The 20,306-nt window shown below is 36.6% G+C and overlaps 1 protein-coding gene across 1 annotated transcript in view; it reads left to right on the top strand.

The window, feature by feature from the left end:
• The window catches only part of LOC754362, a 75,314-nt gene that overhangs the window by 51,900 nt on the left and 3,108 nt on the right, over positions 1 to 20,306 (top strand). The window contains exons 29-47 of the mRNA XM_030990787.1: positions 94 to 373; positions 2,398 to 2,685; positions 3,394 to 3,538; positions 4,938 to 5,058; positions 5,660 to 5,793; positions 6,150 to 6,360; positions 6,915 to 7,111; positions 8,232 to 8,405; positions 8,857 to 9,093; positions 9,354 to 9,524; positions 10,615 to 10,821; positions 11,549 to 11,715; positions 12,139 to 12,235; positions 13,185 to 13,361; positions 14,511 to 14,684; positions 16,064 to 16,237; positions 16,848 to 17,024; positions 18,066 to 18,227; positions 19,847 to 19,985. Of these exons, the coding sequence (XP_030846647.1) occupies positions 94 to 373; positions 2,398 to 2,685; positions 3,394 to 3,538; positions 4,938 to 5,058; positions 5,660 to 5,793; positions 6,150 to 6,360; positions 6,915 to 7,111; positions 8,232 to 8,405; positions 8,857 to 9,093; positions 9,354 to 9,524; positions 10,615 to 10,821; positions 11,549 to 11,715; positions 12,139 to 12,235; positions 13,185 to 13,361; positions 14,511 to 14,684; positions 16,064 to 16,237; positions 16,848 to 17,024; positions 18,066 to 18,227; positions 19,847 to 19,985 (3,432 nt within the window). The remainder of the gene's footprint in view (positions 1 to 93; positions 374 to 2,397; positions 2,686 to 3,393; positions 3,539 to 4,937; positions 5,059 to 5,659; positions 5,794 to 6,149; positions 6,361 to 6,914; positions 7,112 to 8,231; positions 8,406 to 8,856; positions 9,094 to 9,353; positions 9,525 to 10,614; positions 10,822 to 11,548; positions 11,716 to 12,138; positions 12,236 to 13,184; positions 13,362 to 14,510; positions 14,685 to 16,063; positions 16,238 to 16,847; positions 17,025 to 18,065; positions 18,228 to 19,846; positions 19,986 to 20,306) is intronic.

Below are 20,306 nucleotides of genomic sequence, written 5' to 3'. Positions count from 1 at the left end.
ATAAACAACCGACTGCTGATGCCTTTGCTCTAATAAGCTATTTAAATCTAATTTGATAGTTTTATTAATTGTCTATTCCTTTCTACATTGCAGTTGCTCGTGTGCTCCAGGATTTCGGGGAACAACTTGTAGCAGGCAAATAGACTACTGTCGCAGAAACCCATGCACAAGTGGAAATACTGTAGGCTGTGAGAATCTAATCGGTGGTTACACATGTGTGTGCAAGGATGGTTTCACTGGATTAAAATGTGAGTCTGAGATCAACGAATGTGAGATGTCACCATCCCCCTGTCAGAATGATGGAAGGTGTATCAACCAATGGGGGACATTCACCTGCCAGTGTCAACTAGGCTTCACTGGTAACCTGTGTGATGTAAGTATAGCCAGTTGTCTTCATCTTTTCAAAGATGCTGAACAATTGCGTTGATTTATATGCTTCTTCGCAGAGTCACTCCTTTGCCACCTACAAATGCATTTTGCACACAATAATAGGCATTGATTGAGGGAAAGATTGCTTTTGTGCAACACAGTTGCTTTACAAACTTACCCATTTCCAGTCTTGATGAGCTCAATGACAATCATTTTAACCCTTACTGTACTGGGCTATTTTGAGCACCCTCTGACTGGGGGGGGGGGGGGGGGGGGGGGGGGGGGGGCCTCCGAGCACACGCCTCCGAGGCCCCCCCCCCCCCCCCCCCCTATGATCTCGGCCGTCGAATGTCCGATGAACACGAAAATTTGCATATTTGTAGATATTTACATAAGGAACAAGATGGTATAATTAGTTTTTTCCTAATATGCAAATTTTTGTCGTTATAGCCTAATTAATTATGCAAAATGCTAATTTTATGCATTTCACAGAAAACTCTACATATTTGTAGACTTGTGAAGAATCTTGAAAATGTATTAAATAAATGTTTCCTTCATCTCAAATTCATGAGGTTTCATTATTTTTATGATATTTGAAAATGCATACGTTAATTTGCATAAATTATGAATATGCAAATTACGCATTCATGAATATCAAATCTGGAACTATATTTAGGGAACTAGAATCATTACAAAAATTGTCAGACTCCACTTTTTGAATGTTGAAACTCATAATTCATACGAAACTTCTTGTCTAATACAAAATATTTATTTGATGTAATTAATAATGATAATTTATGCAAATTTGATGCGATTTTCAAATATTTATTTTCTTATGTATTTTATTGTTTTTTTATTTCTTATTATATTTTTTTTCTTTTTCTAATGTATTCATAACAGCAATTTGATATCAATTCATATCTCCCACTAAGGAAGAAATACATCTAAACCTGTATTCACAATTCTGCTTGTACATGAATATATGCAATTATAGCATTTTTTGATGACATGCGCATACTAATTGTTATATAACACCTTACAGGTATATCCGATTTCGACGAAGATGGTATCAAAATGTGTGTAAGACTTGAGGAAAAAAAGTCATGAAACAACAATTCAAAATTCCAAGCGGTTGCGGCGCGATCTCCCAAAATGTCGAGGGGGGGCCTCCCAGGCCCCCCCCCCCCCCAGTACAGTAAGGGTTAACTCTGGTACAGATTAATCTTGCACAGGAAACAGTTAACTAATTTTGAAGCCATTGGTATAATGTGTATCCCAGGAAAAGTTCAATGTGGCACTGGGAGATTTTATATGAGGCATATGAAAAAAGTTGACAATACAGAGGGCAGTCATATAATTTTTCAGAAAGGGGATGATGTCTTTTTCCATAGACATGATAAGTAGACACGTTTTTACAGGAAATATATTGAGACCCTGTTGAAGTTGGAGGAAAAAGGCACTTAAGAAAATATTCTCCTTGAAATAATCCTTTTGACTCGGATTCAGAGAACTTTTCCTGGGATATATAATATCCTAGCTTAAAACTGAATGCCGCCAACCTTTAAAAAATATACTAGTATTTGACCTTTACAATTTTTCTTGCATGTTTTCATTTTCTCAAAAGAAGGGCCACTACCCATTCCCTCTCCTCTTTTTTAAAAATTGTTCATGTACATGAATTTCACATCATTTTTCATTTCATTGAAACCTCTAAGAGGTAAACAGTATCCATGTAGTCCATATCAACAATCTGCTTCTTTTTTTTTTTGCATTTATGTAGACCATATCACATTATAATATAAAGCTTCTATGTATGCCAAAGTACCAGATACTTACTTGCTGCATTACATCTGTGTTGACACTGGTACATATTATTTATTATCAAAGGACATGTAGTGCCTAATACAGGGCCTATTTACATCATTTAACTTTTAAATTGTTTTTTTTTTTGTGTAAGTCTGCCTTCTACTCCTGCCCTTACCACGGAGAAACTTATACACTGTACCATTAAAAAAAACATTTCAACAGATAAACATTGATGACTGTGTGAGCCACGGCTGTGAAAGTGGGGCGTCCTGTGTCGATGGCATCAATAGCTACAGCTGTCTTTGTACTGAAGGAACATACGGGTTATGGTGCCAGCTGAAGTCAACACCATGTGATAACAACCCCTGCTACAATGGTGGTGTGTGCACTGTTAATCAAGATGGTTTCCTCTGTGAATGTCTGTCTGGTTTTACAGGACCTTCCTGTGAAGTTGACATTGATGACTGTGTCAATCACCGCTGTGCTAGTGGCTCGACCTGTGAAGACCAGGTATTTCTAAGTGACTTCAAATATGAAGTAGCTAAGATATAAGTAAACTCTACCTGACAGTTTAAACCTGTCAGACAGACGTGTTTTTTTTCCATCACGTGGTGCTGTAACATAACACCTGCTATATACCAAGGGGCCCATACCGTTTGATTTAAATTATGACAAAATATGGCACGTCGTTACCGTTCTCATGGCCCCACAAACAGGTCCATAACGGCCTTGAATCGGTCCATCGTCCTTATACTGTCTTTGTACCGTCCTCATACCGGGTTCTCACTTGTACCACTGCTTGTACCCACACCAAAACTTTTGCCGGGTCTTGCTAACGGCCCCCCTCCCCCACCATGTTTACTTGATGGCTCAACGCCCCGCCGTGTACCCTCACCTCAGTCCACCGTCAGCACAAAACTTACCACACGGTGGACGGTGGCACATCATAGGCTTACCGGCACCATGTGGCAGCTACTTCAGCAACAACTCACAGTAGTTTCCCCAATACCTGCTACATAACTATTACATAGACTATCCAGTATTTTACCGCCCAATGGTTTACCATTATATTGAATACATTTTTGTACGGTTAGCTAGCAGAAATAAGGAACCAAAATAGTTGTTTATATAGACTGCACCTTTTATTGCCTCTCTCTTTCCAAGGCCTTTACAATTAAAGAGATTATACACTGTATTTCATTTGTTTTTGTCATAAAGTGGGATAGCTACAGCTGTATATGTCCACAAGGTATAACTGGAGACCTTTGTGATCAGGAAATAGATGACTGCCTTTGTGATCCTTGTCAGCATGGAGCAACGTGTATTGATGGAAGATCAAGTGTTACATGTACCTGCACAAGTGGTTAGTGACAAATATCAATTTTTCAGGCATGAGATTCCACCGTGGATACACAGATTTTCCATGGTTTAGAAAATTTTAGGGAAATAAAAAAAGGGAATGTAATTTGTCTTGGTGTATGCCTGGTTAGTTGCAGCTAGGATCCAATTGGTCAGAGATGTGAATAGCAAATTGAGCCACTGACGTAATAATATCTCTCTCAAAATGCCAGAAAATGTGTCACAACTGACTTAGCGTACAGTTTCAGGGAGAGTGATACCTTGCCTTAGATAATATTCCTACATTTAGAAGTAGTATAACTGAATACGTTTGCAAAGCAATGGCACAAGGTTTTTCAACAAACAATCAACCTCAAAACATTTGAATTTCCCTATTTCATACCTGTGCTTAGATATTTTTGTACCATTGCTCAAGCAGCCGGGCTCAGCATGTCTGCATGTTATCAAAACTTTAATAAGAAATCTCTGCCCATACACAAGTTCACATGCACAGATAGCAGATCATATTAAGGATCAAGAAAAAAAAATGTCAAATGGAGAAATAAACTCACATTTGTATGGTTATTAGAAATCAACCAAGGTTTTTTTGGTGGTCTAGTTTATTGTTCCGTTTTAAATCAAATTTAGAATTCACTCATTGACAATTTAAGAAAACCTATTATGGTTACATTCATTTTGGCGAAAATCTAGCAGGCCAGCTTCACAACATACACTTTTCAAATCCCTGTACATTGTACTTTTGTGTGTAACAAATCTAGTGCTGGCGTAAGTAGCCTCATTGGCTAACAGCCAGCAGGCTAGCTCCCCACCAGAGACTGCTCATATTTTATCGAGACTCAAGAGTGTGGTTCACTTTTCTTCTCCAAATTCGGTCCGTTAGATTTATTTTCTTTTGTGTTTTCAAGTCGACGTGGTGAAAATATGTTTGTGCAAATTTGCCTTGGATCAATATCTTTAAGGCAAAAGTCATGGATTAAATATACTTTAGAGCTAACAATTGGGGTTCCTATTTTCCAAATTGCTTCAGCTCCAGTTGGGGCGTTGCCCCATGAACCCCCGCACAATTATCATCTTATTCCAGATTTTCTCGTTCTCATGCTTGATATCTGCAATTGTTGTAGAAACAAGCAAGCCAAAATTATTATAGATGCTTTTACCATTTTGTTATATTTTCTAGTAGAAATGAGGAAATCAATAGTTTCAAGATGCAAGTGAAATGCAAATAAGTTAACAATGTGCTGTTGTAAAAAATAAGACCTGTTGTTTATAGTTCATCTTAATTTTACAAAATATTTCAAGAAAACATTGTATAAAAAAAGTAACAACAATCTCTTTTTTTCCTGTTTCAGTGTTGATATTTGAAATCTTCAGAGAGAGATTATAGTTTTGTCACTTTATTTCAGGATTTAAGGGAAAGTTTTGTGAGGTCGACATTATGGAATGCTCCTCAGACCCTTGTGCAAATTCCGGTACATGCATAGAGGGAACTGATCGGTATGATTGCCAGTGTGCAGAAGGTTATTGGTAAGTCTGATACAAATCAAATCAATCAGATTTCAAATTAAGATCATCAGAATAATTTTTAAACAATATTATCAAAGTAATTACAAAAAAAGTATCTTTTGATAATGGTTCAATCTGGACCCCAATGGGTTTTGTGGATGCTGTCTTTAATGTTCCACCCTTTATAAGGCATGGTTCGTATTTGAGTGGGTGTCTTGTGTACCCCCTACACACAGGCCACATTTCTCTACAGATTTAGTTCAAATTTGGTATGGTGATTTGTCATTTGTCCAGTAGACACGTCTCATTTTTGGTGCTGCTGCCTTCATGGTCTTATGCAGGGATATACTTGTGCTTGTATGTTAGTGTATATGGTAACTTCTTATTTATCTTTGAATTGAATTCATATTTGTTTGGTATAAGAATATGTTTCATGGCCCTCATGGGAAAGTCTAGATGCGTATTGATTTGGGTGTTGTTGCCACCATTGTTATAGATACAATGAATTGCTATGCTATGTGTTTACAGAGCCATGGCTAGGTCTGCATAACATCATATAAAAAAAACATTAATTTAGACTTAATGATATGATTTGTTTTTGTTTCATTTTGTGTCCTGTCAGGGGCACAACATGTAAAGAATTTATCAGCTCCTGTGTGTCCAACCCATGCAAGTATAATGGCACCTGCACAGACGGCTTCATGCAGTACATGTGTACATGTGCTGCAGGTTATACAGGAGACACATGTGAGACAGGTATATACATATACTAGGTTTATGTTTCTGTTGGTAGCCTCTGTTTAATGTGTACTGTACATCAGATAATGTTGTACACTGTAGTTTATATGTTGTGTAATAGAGGGGTGAATTAAAGCACTGGAATATTCCACTATGGGATAATGACTAATATAATGTTTTAGAGGGCTACACCAGTACAAAAAAGAAGAATGAATATTCAATTATTGCAATAGGAATCAAGATATGATAAATTGTCTGTTGTGAGCTAGCAATTACAGCATGAACTCATAATACAGCTACAGCCTGTTTCAAAATGAATGATGTTGAAATCAAAAGTTTCTTTCAATTACATGTTTCTGTCATTTTTACCCTAGTTATTCCAGACAATTATGATCTTAGACTCAATGATCAGATGGCATCCATTAGTTTTTCTGCTTCTGTGGTCGATGGGTCTCCAAATCTGACATTATCATTGTGGGTGAAAGTGCAGATGGCATATCCGAATAAACAACTTTTGGACATGCGGATTGGTAACTTCAAGTTCAGTGTCCAAAATCCTTGCAGTCTTGCATTTATACAAACCGGGTGAGTACATATTTGTGATCCAACTTCTCCAAAATGGCAGTCCTAGTCAATCCCTGGCCAGGGGGGTGTTTCATAAAGCTGTTCGTAAAGTTACGCATGACTTTACAAACAACTTGTATATGAAAAGCCAAATGGGATGCTCAATCATTATTAACTGCATCAACTAAAGTTGAACTGTGCAGATGTAGATTAACATTCTTATTTTAACAAACATTTTTAATGCAAAGTATATTTTTTGCCATAATTTAATTGAGGGTATTGAAAATATCAGAAAAAACTTTGGGCATCCTATATCTGGCACTTCATATTCAAGTTGTTCGTAAAGTCATGCATAAATTTACGAACAGCTTTATGAAACACCCCCCTGGTCGCAAGACAATTTATAATTGCGTGTCGGGCCAAATTGAACAACGATCACCATCTATTCATGTATTGCTTTTCCTAAATTTGCAGTAGGCCTTTTACATACATGTTTTCACCCAACTAAAATCCCAGTCATAATACGATTAACGATCCACTCATTCATTACAATCAAGAAATGTTTTATATTTCAGTGAAAATTCGTCATCCAGTACGTTGTCTGTATGCGATGATGGCTGGCATCACATGCTGCTGGTATTCCGTGATTCTGGAAGGTGGTCTGCTGCGGTTGATGGCTCCCATGTTATGAGTCAAGATGATGACGCCCGCCAGTATAATTTGTCAGGAACAATGCATCTCTATTTTGGAACTGATGAGCTGGAACAGGGAGGTACATGCAAAATGAGTATACAAATAATAAACATAAGTGAGAGTGTTAGTGATTATCCACACAAAGTCTTTAAACCCAAGGGGATAGCTGAAGGTGTATGAACTGTTTCTAAGTAACAGAGGGAGGACAATTACACTCATGCCTGAACTGTGTGATATGTATTATTCTTGTTTTATAAAATTTAAATGCAAGTCCTTATCATTTGCTAGAAACTGCCTTTATCTCTAACATTCCAAAACATTGATTATCATAGAAAGTGTCAAAGTTAACCCCAGAGTAGATAAACCTACACATCGTTTGTGGAATTACTACAGTTGTGTTCAAATGCAAAATGTTTTTGAGAAATTAAACAAGATGAAGAAAAAAATGCATGTTGATGTACACCTGATTATGCACCTGGCATGATGGCTGGTCACTACCAAAACTATGTGTTAAGAATAATAAATACATGGTCATGTGTATGCTCTCAGCCAATCATTTGATTAGGATCTATGTCACACCATTTTATAAAACCGTATTACGTAAACATGCACAATGTAGCAGAAGTAGTAGTAGTAGTAGCAGTAGTAGTAGAAGTAGTAGTAGTAGTAGTAGTAGTAGTAGAAGTAGTAGCAGTGGTAGTAGTAGTAGCAATATTTTGCATCTGACTGAATACAAAGCACATACTGATAATGCTGATAATTCTGAATATATACAGTAGGCTTACGGTTGCACCATGTGGGAAAGGGGGGGGGGGGAGGATTGGGGAGCCATGAAAAGGACTGTCCACCAATAGTACACTTGATCGAGATAATGCTAATTGATAATGTTACAAAAATGCAGGTACTCTATGAAATGTCATTCTCTGCATTAGATATATTTCTTGTCCTTTATAATGAAGTTCATATTTTTCTTTATTCTTCAGGGGTGATATTTTACCATCATGATTATTTTTCATTATTTTTTTTTTCTTTTTTGTAGATTGTAAAGGAGATATAATTGGGATGATGAAATAAAAAATAATCATTTTGAATCCTTGGCAGATATTAAATTTTCCTTCTAATTTATCTCATGTTTGCGCGATGAGTTGTAATATTGATTACATTACTGTAATACACATGCTTTTTTCATTTGTTTGTAGATTCTATTTACATGACTGGCATCAACGTTTGGAGTGGATATGTTTCAGAGGACGTGTTGTCTAAAGTCACATCAGAGTGCTTGCCACAACTATATGGGAACATTATTTCATGGACAGACTTTGACTCCCACCAAGCTTTTCCTACAACCTCCTCGACTCCCTCAATGTGTGATGGTAAAATATGCATTTCACATATCGTCTGTCCATAGCCATACGAGCGTTCACTCTGTGTTAGAGTATATGAGTTTTGGCCCAAGTGGCGCCAAACAGACAATATGTGTCTTTCAAAAAATACATCATATTCTACACGTACCAATGAAAAGATTATGTACCTCATTTTTTTAATATCCATAAAATGATATAATGCGCATGGCAGTTAAACTATAAGACGTTTTAACAGTTGATAATAAAACGGGGGTTAATAGGCTGAAAGTAGTAGATCTCCAGACAAAAATCATTGGAACTTGAGATGAGACAAGCAAAACCTTCTATGGGTCTATTTCTAAGGCTCCATAGGAATTACCTGGTGAATATTTTAAAATTATGAAATAACCAGCTCTTCAACCCCAACAAGGCTACACACTGAATGTCGCTTTTTAAACATTCTGTATATGGTTTGTTGTAGATACTGACGAATGTGAAAGCCTGACCCCCTGCCAAAATGGAGGTACTTGCGTGGACAAACTTCGCTCCTATACCTGCCTGTGTCTTGAAGATTATGAAGGAATAAACTGTGAAAAGTTTATCGACCTGTGCAACAATGAGAGCTGTGAGAATGGAGGATCCTGTGCAACCGTGAATAGAACAACTCACTGTTCATGTCCTGATAGATTCTTTGGAGAGTTTTGTGAGCTGGAAATCAGTAAGTACGAATAAGTGGACAATAGTCCTACAAGTATTTGCTTATTTAAAAGTTATACCATGTGGAATAAAAAAAAATGTGAGTGCAGTATGCTTAGTTATGCTTTAACGAACCCCAACAGTAAACCACACCAATTTACCCTCAGCGTATGTAAAGAATCCTTAAGAGTTCATTATGAATAGTTTACAAGATCTTCTAAACTCTATTTTGATTACTTTGGCATTTCTCATCATTTATTGTTGAAATTTCTCTTTCTACAGTCAATGGTGGTTGGAGTAATTGGTTGCCGTGGAGTCCATGCAGTGTACCCTGTGAAGGTGGAACTCGAAATACTTCAAGGGAATGTACCAACCCACCACCTAATGATTATGGACAACCTTGTCATGGAGAAAATACAAAACAAGAACCATGTAATATTCAGGATTGTCCAGGTACGTATATTCTCGTGTGCTCTCCATGTCTAAAGGGATCGTTTAACAATGTTAAATCTGAGATGCACTGCCCTACGTCTTATCAGTGTCTGTGATATGGTATTATATTGAAGCCCTAAAAAAATTGCGCTTCCAAATGATCAAGAAGTGCCTCAAAAAATTAAAAACGTTTGAATGACTACTTTTAGCATACTTGTTTTCCCCAAAAGACTGCAGTGTTATGAAAACCATTTGGCAAACGCAAAATTTGATTTTGATTTTCAATCATTAATATCTTGATAATCAGACAGGCGATCGGCTTGTAAAAGTCATGGGGTTCCTGACTGACCTAAATGTTTATAATTATCATTGCAGCACGAGCTAAATCAAGGAATTTTTTTAAAGGATCTAAGACAAAGTTACCGGATCCCTTTAAATCTGGTTTTGATAAAAGCAGAAACAATTTGAGCGAATCCGAGTAAAAATAAGAAAGTAATGTACTTTTGAAGTTGTCATCAGTGAAACACAAATTGGCAACTTCAATTTGATCTGTACAGAAAATTTCATAAACTCTCATTTTCCCAGTTATTTATGATGTCATAGATTTGTTTCATACAGTGAATGTATGAAAACATATTTACAATAATTGTATTTAGGGTGAAGGTATGATTGAAAATTGTCTTCAGGGAAAATATAGTATTTTGAAGTTTCATAGTGCATGGCAAATGGGAGGGGAGCTCGAAAGATACGTCACAGAGTTGCCAATACATGTTTCATTGATTGCACCTTAACAAAATTATGACTTTCTTACTTTTCATTGGTTTTTGTTCAAACTTTAACTGACCTGTTTCTTTGATTTTGTCTGCTTCCATTAAAACCAACCTAGTATCAGGGTAGACTTCCCCTTTAAAGTCTTTAACCAACGTGCATCTATTGTAGCTGTACTTGCAGCTATGCACAGGACTCATTTGTTTTTTTGTTTACCTTGTAATTATTGTCCCTTACCTTGTAATTATTGTCCCTTACTTTAGAATCAGTTTACCAATACATTTGCTGTATCATTGCGATATTGGATGACAGTACAGACACTATTTGACCTTTTGTTTTATAGGTTGCATTCGTCTGCAGGCTCCCGAGAATGCAACACTTAATTGTTGGAGTGAAGGTGAAACTAAAAAGTGCACAGTCAGTTGTAATTCACCTGATATGAGCTTTCTTCGCCCAGTGGAATCAGAGTATTCTTGTAGCCCTGAATCAGATTACAAATGGAATCATGAAAATGAGTACAACCGCAGAGCAAGTTTGCCTGCTTGCAAGGGTAAGTTATGTTTGATAGTAGATTCTGCCCTTTGGGTTCCTTAATACATGTATTCTTTCTTTGACAGCTGTTGTCATTTTTTAAACTTCATGTTTGTTGAAATAGACATGTGTACACATTGTACTTGTTTCAAGTATCATCTCAAAGAATTATCTGTAAATTTACACTGAAGATCTATCTCTGTTTTTTGTACATGCACATGAACAACTGCATACGATGGGGGGGGGGGGGGGGGGGGTAAAAAAAAAGTCCTGCGTCGTTAGATTGATATTTGAGAAAAATCAAATTAAAGATGCTTATTTTAACGTAACAAAAGTAATTTAAAATTCATGTCTGTGAACAAAATCAATCTCTTAGTCTGGTATTGAACCAGGACAAACAGCAATAAATCCACTTTTACAGAAGCAGAGTAAAGGGGAAAAGTGAAAGAAAGAAGAGTTTAGAGCTAGGATAAAAGAGAGGAGAAAGAGAGAGGGAGGAGAACAGAAGATTTGTACAATAGAGAGGGGAGAGAGAGAGAACAAAGGGGGAGAGAAAAGGAGAAAGAAAGGAAGACCTTTTAATAAAGGGAGAAAGAGAGCATAATAAAACGATAATAAATACGCAGTCATAGAAGTTTAGATTCATTGGGCAACCCAACAACGTGTGGGATTTAGTACTTGATAGGAAAGGAAAACTCTTTCAGATATTTGCAATTCAATGTGATATTTCAATGCTATCATTATAGAGACAATGTCTCCGGATGCTGTGGAGGCAAAGGGCACATTCGCTTATCCAGGTGCTAACTGTGATTCAGATGAAGATCAAGAAAATCTAATGGAGTCCTTCAAATCTACTTATTCGGCCAACAGTAATGGCATTGGCTGCAAGAAATGTGCTCTCTCAAATGTACAGGTAAGTATGTGTATGTAATGCTGTTCTCAATCAGATATAATCTATGTGGTCAATGCTGCTTTAAAATACAAGTATTCTTGATGTGAAAAAGTACTTGAATTAATTTTATATTTTCAAGCTGTCTTGAAGCCATGCAACAACAGTTCCATCATCAAGCATTTGAACCATTTGTTCAAGATCTTCTAGTTTCCACTTGGCATTTACAGCCCATTTTTTGATGAAGATGATGAGAGTATCTATTTTGTAATTTTACAAAAATGAAGACATACTGGTAAAGTATTTGGTCTTATAACCATAAGTGGTGCAGTTTAAAGAATGCATTTTCGTTTGTATTATATCAATTTTCTAATTTTCTTTGAAAAACCTTTTCCCCCCTCAAGAACAATTGATTATCACGTCTTTCTCTGTTGCAATACCATCAAGGTCAATAATTGTGGTTCATCAAGGAAAAAACGAGCATCGGAAGACCTACCAATCACCATCTCATTCACTGTCAATATCAATGACACAGACAGCAATAGTAAGTCAGAAATGTACTTTCTTTGATTTGTCAAGTTGAGTTGATGTTAAAAATCTTAAAATGTAGATTACCAGTGATGCATGTTACCTTTGGAGAACAAAATTAGTATTTAATTTCCCAATCTTAAATTGAATAACCCAATATAGCATTTATATACAGGACAGGTACATATTTACATATATAGCATAGACTCAAAGTGCACAATGAGGACAAAAAAAAAAAATTAAAAGCAAGGATGCAACATATTTTGTTTACTGCTTTTTTTAATATTTTTTACATGCAATCCATTTTACGGTTATGATCAGGGAAAGCAATTAAAGTTAACTTCTATTAACCCTAATAAGGCCGGGCTATTTGAGGTCTTAGTATGGCCGGGGGGGGGGGGGGGGGGGGGGGGCATTATGGCCCCCTCTTAAGATCTCGGCATATATTATTCATATTTAAGCATTCTTTTTCACTATATATATTCATTAGACCATTCTGAATAATAATATGACAAAAAAATTTGGAAGAGCCAGCTTATTTCTCATGTTATCCCTTGTTTTGATAATTTCTTATGTATTTCATTGTTTTTGTTTTATTTCATTTCTTACTACAATTCAACTATATTGACTCCCAAAACAACCACCTAAACTTTAAACAAGACCCAATAACCCATGTTTGATCTGTTTTTAGGAAAAATGACTTTTCCATATGTTTTGTACACAAATCACGAAAATGAGCGATTTTCAGGCTGACATGCAATGACAAAAGGTCACGTGACCTTGTAAGCGTAGGTCCGATTTTCAAAAAAATTCTTTTAAAAGTTGCGCAAGACTCGAAAGAAAAAAGTCAGCGAGCGGCGGGGCGCCATGCGTTCCCGAGCAATCAGAAAAATCGTCCTTATTAGGGTTAAACAACGTGTGTAGATGCTATTATTGCTTTTTTGTATTTTATCTTGTTCTATTAGCTACGGTGGCAGAATCGTTTGATGCATTAAACACCGGTTTTGAGAACCTTTTGGAAAACGGATCCTTTTCATTGATGGTAAATGGTGAGCTCATTAGAGTTGACCTGAATCAAAGTACTGGAGATGTCAGTATTACTTGCCCGCAAGGATCCGGTTGGTCTGATAATGCAAATTGTGGTAAGTCAATCAGGTTACAGGGATTTGCCAGAATTGCATGGAAACTCAATGCTAAACAAAATGAATTCTTTAAGAAGAAGCCGTAAACATACCTCGGCGAAGTGAGTAGAAAGAGTACAACAACATTATTATTAGCATTTGTGAAATTTGTAACCATACATAAGAAGATCTGCAATTATGCTTGAGTCATGTTAAAAGTAGTACCCTTTCAATATTGAACAAAAACAAATTAAAACCTCGTTTTCCGCACCCCTCCAAATTACGGGTAAAGAGGGGTCAAATTGCTGCAGTTATGATGACAACATGACATGCTGACCCGATCGGCTCACCTATGTAGCTGAGGCATTGAACCATACTTAATTGATGTAAGTGAAGTTATTGTGGATGATGTCAAGTCGCTAGCTATTTTTAGTATTACGTTCTGATTTTCAAAGTTGTAGATTTCAAGTTTTTTTGAGAGAGACCTGTTACTCCTGTGAATAGCATATAATTTATATTATTGTAATGTATGGCTCATAAGCTTTCCGTTGATATATAATTCATCCATTTTTCACTTCCGACAGGGTCTTTAAACTACATGTAGATCTACATGTGTCTCAGAAAATTTGTTGTTACAACAACAAATTTTCTGAGACACATGTACATGCAGTATAAAGACCCTGTTGGAAGTGAAAAATGGATGAATACACATGTACATATTTAATTCGAACCTGGAATGGACACACAATTTTGGTGGAACGCTAACTTTGTTGACCATGACATTATCAAACAAAATGTTTTTACACATTTACACTGCATTTGAATTTCAAAGGGCAGTTTTACAGTAAGCTTTTACAGTCCCTTCACAAGTATATATAATGCATATATAACATGTATCACAAGTACATGTATACCTGCCAAACATGCTTTTTTTTATTTGGGCTGTTAATCAAACCTTGCAATCTTATTCTCCTTGAACTTAGGCAAAATTAATAGTCTTAATATTATTGGTAATCAATTATCTTAGTCAGTATTATGGCACATCAAGTGGGTAGAAAGAGGAGTTACATAAAGATACAGGATATTTGACATTTTGCAGCACTCCCGGTCAGTTTGTTGGATTCAGCGGTATCATAATTTTTAAATATTTATCGTAATATTTTTTTCCAGTTACCTGCTCTGTTGGAAATTTCGCCTACATTGTGCCCAATACCACTGCTGTCCTGTGTATACCCTGCCTGCTACATACATACCAAGATCAAGAAGGACAAGCAGAATGCACTCCATGTCCTGCAGGCTTAATAACAAATGATCCTGGAGCTGATGATATCAGTTACTGCATAGGTAAGGACCCTGCCTGCTTCATTGTCCTAAAATGATCTCATGCAGCATATTTCAAAGCCTACGCTTAGGCTAGGCCTCATGCTTAAGTCCAAGATCACTCATGTAGATGACGCAGATTTGATCAACTGAGAATTTCGCAGTAATCAGATCTCTGATCATTTTGCCATTTGTGCTTCCCCGCGAGTAAATCACTAAGAATAATTAGATAGTAGGTTGCACAACATGGGGTGACAGAGCCTTCTACTTCTCTGGACCTAAGCTATGGAATAACCTTCCAACAATCTATCAGGAGTATTTCAACGTTCATGTCATCCCTCAAGACTTTCCTGTTCCCAGCTACAACATCATCTCAAGAATAATACCATTGACAACAAAAACTATTGGAAAATAACCTTAATTCAAAACATTGAATTTGTGAGTCGTTAGAGAGCAAGTGCCATGAGCACCCATCAGAGACGGACATTATTCCATCATTCTATTATTTGCCAATAGAAACAGTTGTGATGCCATTCATCAATAAAGCATCATTGGACAGAAGTTTGCAAAGCTATAGATCATCCTATTTCAATTGTTATAATAATAATGATAAAAGAGAGATCTTGTATAGCACTCATGTCTGTCAGACTTGACACTCCTGGCCCTCCACAATTATTAACAAGGTGTTAGCATGGCTGCCAATATGGTACTGTAGCATTTCAGGAAATTAATTCCTGCCAGGTATCCATTTACCTCATCTGAGTCAAGTGTGGCAAAATTAGATTAATATCTTGCCAAAGGACATTAGTGCTGCAGCGAGACTGGGAACTGCAGACCATGTGAGACTCGGAATCGCGGACCATGTGAGACACGTTCCAGTGACATATCCACTCGACCACAACACCTCTACCTGTACCTGTACAGTTTCATGCTAAGATCAAAGAGCGACTGATGCTCAGACGTCTTGTCGAGTACATCAAGGATACTGAACATGCAGATTCATAACAGTCAGCGTACAAACACTGTCACAGTTCTGAAAAAAGCACTACTCTAGATTCAGACAGATGCAGTGATTGCTTGCCTGAATAAGGGAATGACTCCGAAGTAAAATCCTGCTATATACATTCATATAAGCAGGCTTTACCGTTTAACTTCTCACCAAAGTTAACAATTGACCAAAAGAAGGCCAGCATACATACATGTATAAGTTAAGGCTTTCTCAATAAGCTATAATTAGTAACAGGCATGTAAATGTACATAACTATGTGCATGTAAGTGTAAACTTGAGTCCGAATCATTCTGGATCATTCTGTAAGTCACCTTAATTAATGCATGCTATTTCCTTAAAGAATTTTAATCTGATTGTAATCACTTCCTTCCTTTCTTATTTTCTTAATATACAGAACCATGTCCACTTGGTCATTACCAAGATGTTTGGTCAGATCCTAGTAACACTACATGTATTCAGTGCCCTCTCGATACTTACCAAAACGAAACTGGACAAGAAAGCTGTTTCCCTTGTCCCACTGGATACATAACTCTGGAACCAGGTGCAACAAATGCTTCTGACTGTGTTGGTGAGTCTCTCTGACCTTTATTCTGTTGTCCCCATTCCCGCCTAATTAACCTTGTTCTTTTTTCTGTTGTCTTTTATGAAAAGTTAGCCCACTGAATATTCATCCTCTCTACCTGGATTTGTCACTTTCACACTGATTACTATTAGTATTTTGTAATGGAATGGGTTTGCTTTAATAAAAAATAATTAGAGACTTCGGTGGTAAGCGCTTTATAAGTAACGTTTTTATTATTATTATTATTATCAATAATGCATCACATGCAATTTTTGGGACATGTGATGACATTTTCATTGGTTTTTCATTGAAGAAAGAGTACAAAAAGTATGATTTAAACCCAATATTTTGTGTATATTGTTTTGCCTGGGTAATGGAAGCATGAATTATTAATGTAAGCATCTATTTCCAGTGTTGAGAACCAAGAACCAACAGATAATGGTGTATCATTGCAAGGGGAAACGAACAGGCTAATGATTGATAAGTGAGTGCCAATGCCCATTGTAAGCCTACATATATGTTCAAATTACGTTGAAAACATAATGAAAAATCTGTTGTCATCAAATGCTATTAGAGAGGTACATTTATGTATTTTACATTTCATGTATCTTTTTAGCGGTGTGTAATGCAGGGCATTACGTGGATCTGTCAAACAAGACCAATCCACAATGCCCACCGTGTCTACTCAACACATTCTTAGATCTTGATGTGCACCAAGAACAAGAATGTATTCCATGTGCTCCAGGAATGATTACCATCCAGAATGGATCTTCACAAAGTACTGACTGTCTTGGTAAGGAGACAAAAAATATATTCAATCATCGATTTTTGACATTATGTATGGGATTATTATTTTGATGCTGAGTTGATAATCAGGGCTTGGGTGTATACAGTGTGAGTCAAAAAAAAAGTTTACACCTAGAAAATTGCTAATTATTTTAACAATCATCTATGAACAGTAAAGTATTATACATCTTATGAAAGAGTGTTTTATCCTGAATCATTTAGTATCACTTTTGTGTGGAATGTGTTCACACTTGACTGGATATTAGGTGGCGATGGGGATTATCTGCATTCTAGCATTGTTGGGTCATCCACAGATCATTCCAGTAAGACGACGGTGGCTCCCTACATGCCTCGTTGATGATTGCCAGGAAAATAATAGGTCCAAGTATAGTCCCTTGTGGAGCCCCTGCAGAAACTTTCAGCGAATCAGAGAGCGTTGTTTGATATTTCATCCTCTGTTGTCGTTTGGTGAGAAAGTTCGCTATCTATGCTACAGCACCAGGACAGACGTTCATCTGGAGCAGTTTGAGGACAGCTATACTGTGGTCTATCCTATCTAGTTTGTTGTCACCATTGTAGTAATGATTTTAGGCTGGTCAGCATTGCTGTGAATCATTTGTATGAGATCAATCAAGTAGTGAGAGGTGGATATAGCCCTCATGTTCCCGAATTGTGCTGGGTCTATGGTGCTCTCCATGTTGCTGAAAGTCCATTTAGCAATGAATATTTCGGCTATCTTGGCAAAATGATCAGTCAAAGATACTGGTCTGAGGTTATTGATTGATGCTTGAGATGTCTTAGGAATAGGAACAACATGCACTCTCTTCCACCACTCTGGTACAAGGGACTGACTAAAAGATGCGTTTAGAATATCAGTAACGGGCAGCAAAGCTTCTTGACAAGTCTGGCGGACCACATTTTCATGAGGGATTTTAAAGATGTCAGTGGCTTTGTACCAATCAGGTCGCAGATAATCTTGAAAGTTACCCGTGAACAACTTGTAAACTAATGTATATTCATTTGTCATGTAATTGATTTATTTGTGCAGTGTCATGCATGCCAGGGAGCTATCTGGAAAGTTCATCATGTACTCCATGTCCTCTAAACACCTATCAAGACCAGACCAATCATCGTGAGGAATCCTGCATCCTATGTCCTAGCAACCTGATTACTCTTAATGAAAGTTCAGACAGTCTTGCAAACTGTACAGGTATATACAAGCAGTCTTTAAAGATTTTCTTTCAATAATTTATGACTGGTAAAACATACACCCGAAGTCCTAACCATGGCATCAAATCGATGACTAACAATGAATATTGTGCTGTCTCAAAAGAAATTGTAGATTAAAAAAGAAATTCACAGTACTATGCATTTTTATCTCAAGCCGTACATATTTTGCCTCATTTTAAGTTGTACAAGGTAGGTGCACACACAGTTTAGCCATTGTTTGTGTTCATTCTAGTTTATTATGATTATAGTAAACTGAATTGTCTTCTTATTGAGGAAGTTTGGAGATGCTCCAAGCCCCACAACAGACAAAATGCACTACATAGAATCGATTGGAGATGAGTACTTTAATTGGTACATGTACCTCTGCTGATATTGTACATTAACTATGCAAAGGGATAATACTGTCGTTTTGTCATGTTTCAATAGAACGCTAATGCTGCTTATGATGTTGCTATATAAAAATGTATACATTCTTATACTTTCTATGTCAATTTTCCTTTTTTTTCCCCCTTCTTTCCTGGTTCTTTCTTATCACATCTTTTTCTTTATTGTCTTCTGTTGCACTTTTATGTCAATATAAGAAAGTGTTAACTTATTTGATAGTGGGAATTCATAATCGTCTTGTTCAATACCTTTATCATTCCGTGATATTCTCTCTTTCTTCTTACAACTGTCCCTACTTCTCTGTTCTTTACTTCACATAAGCTCTCTTTCCCTTTCTCTAGATATCCTTCCCCTTCTTCTGGTTCGTTTCCTTCTTCCTCTATCAGCTTCTTTCTCATTTTACTCTTTCTTAGTGCTCATTCTATGGGTAATTTTACTTAAATGTCTAAGATGTCAACGCCTATGTACATTTTTCACTAATATTTGGTTATTACCGTTTTTGTTGTTCATATATGTATTTGTATTGCTTGCCAACAAAATCCCATGTAACATTTCCATATATTAAACAAATAAACTAAATTGAATTGATTGAGAGTATAAACATGATAAAGGGATTACAGGTAGTTCTTTATGGTTATTTATATGTAGTTGCACTAAGTTCCAAGAACATATTGTACAATATGATACATGTATACATGTAGATGTTATATACCAGTATTCATAAATGTGGCATTAAAGATGAAGTTGAGTTCTAGTCATGCGATTGCATTGTGAAAGAAACGGTGGGGAACCGACCAGAAAAGGTTGATCATCTAGCATTTGTGTGTATTGCAAGGTTCTGGAATCATCAAAATGATAAGAAATTTGGCCAAATCTTGGTAAAGTTACAAACACTTGCACAGAAAGATGTATATGGGACTACACGAACACGTGGCGTAAAAAGCCGGCCCCCGATTTTTACGATGTTACATGCATATTTAGAATATGAAGGCATTTGAAGAGCCATGCTTTTCAGGGAACATGTCTTAACTGATGTTCTTCCACACTTGCATAATAAGAATGAGTAATGCTCACAAATTATTTTTCACATCTTCCCAGAACTCAGCCTTCTCTTTAACATGATTGTTGCAACAATTCATTGAAGACAAGTACTTATACTATTTAATACTTTTGATGAATCTGTAAATGCTATATATTTTCTTTTTTTACTTTCAGATCCACAGGAACCAGGAAGTCCATTTATTACAGGCCAGAACAACTTAGTCACAATTGTTGTGATTGTTGTTGTTGTCATCTTAGTCCTCTTGGTCATTTCTCTTGCAGCGGCTTCTTGCTACAAAAAGAAAAATAATAGGTACATGTGATGTTTCATGTATTTTAATGGAAATTTGAAATGTTAATGATTCAGAAAATTCCATACCATTACCTTGTAGGATGTAAAAGTTCATGTGGTTGGACGAGCAAGTGTGCGCTTGTAAAATGGCAACTGGCTGGAATGCTCCCCAGGGAGTGGAAAATGTGCACACATTGTGTGCGGGTAAACTTGAATCCAATGACCGGTAATACTATATCTGTAAAGCGCTTAGGCACATCGTTATATCAATGTATTGAGCGCTATATAACAGAATATTATTATTATTATTGTGTCTTTCTCAAATTTCTTATGTTACATGTG

The sequence above is a fragment of the Strongylocentrotus purpuratus genome, unplaced genomic scaffold (assembly GCF_000002235.5).
Source record: "Strongylocentrotus purpuratus isolate Spur 01 unplaced genomic scaffold, Spur_5.0 spur5_scaffold_19, whole genome shotgun sequence".
NCBI lineage: Eukaryota > Metazoa > Echinodermata > Echinoidea > Camarodonta > Strongylocentrotidae > Strongylocentrotus > Strongylocentrotus purpuratus.
This window is presented reverse-complemented; position numbering and strand designations above follow the sequence as displayed.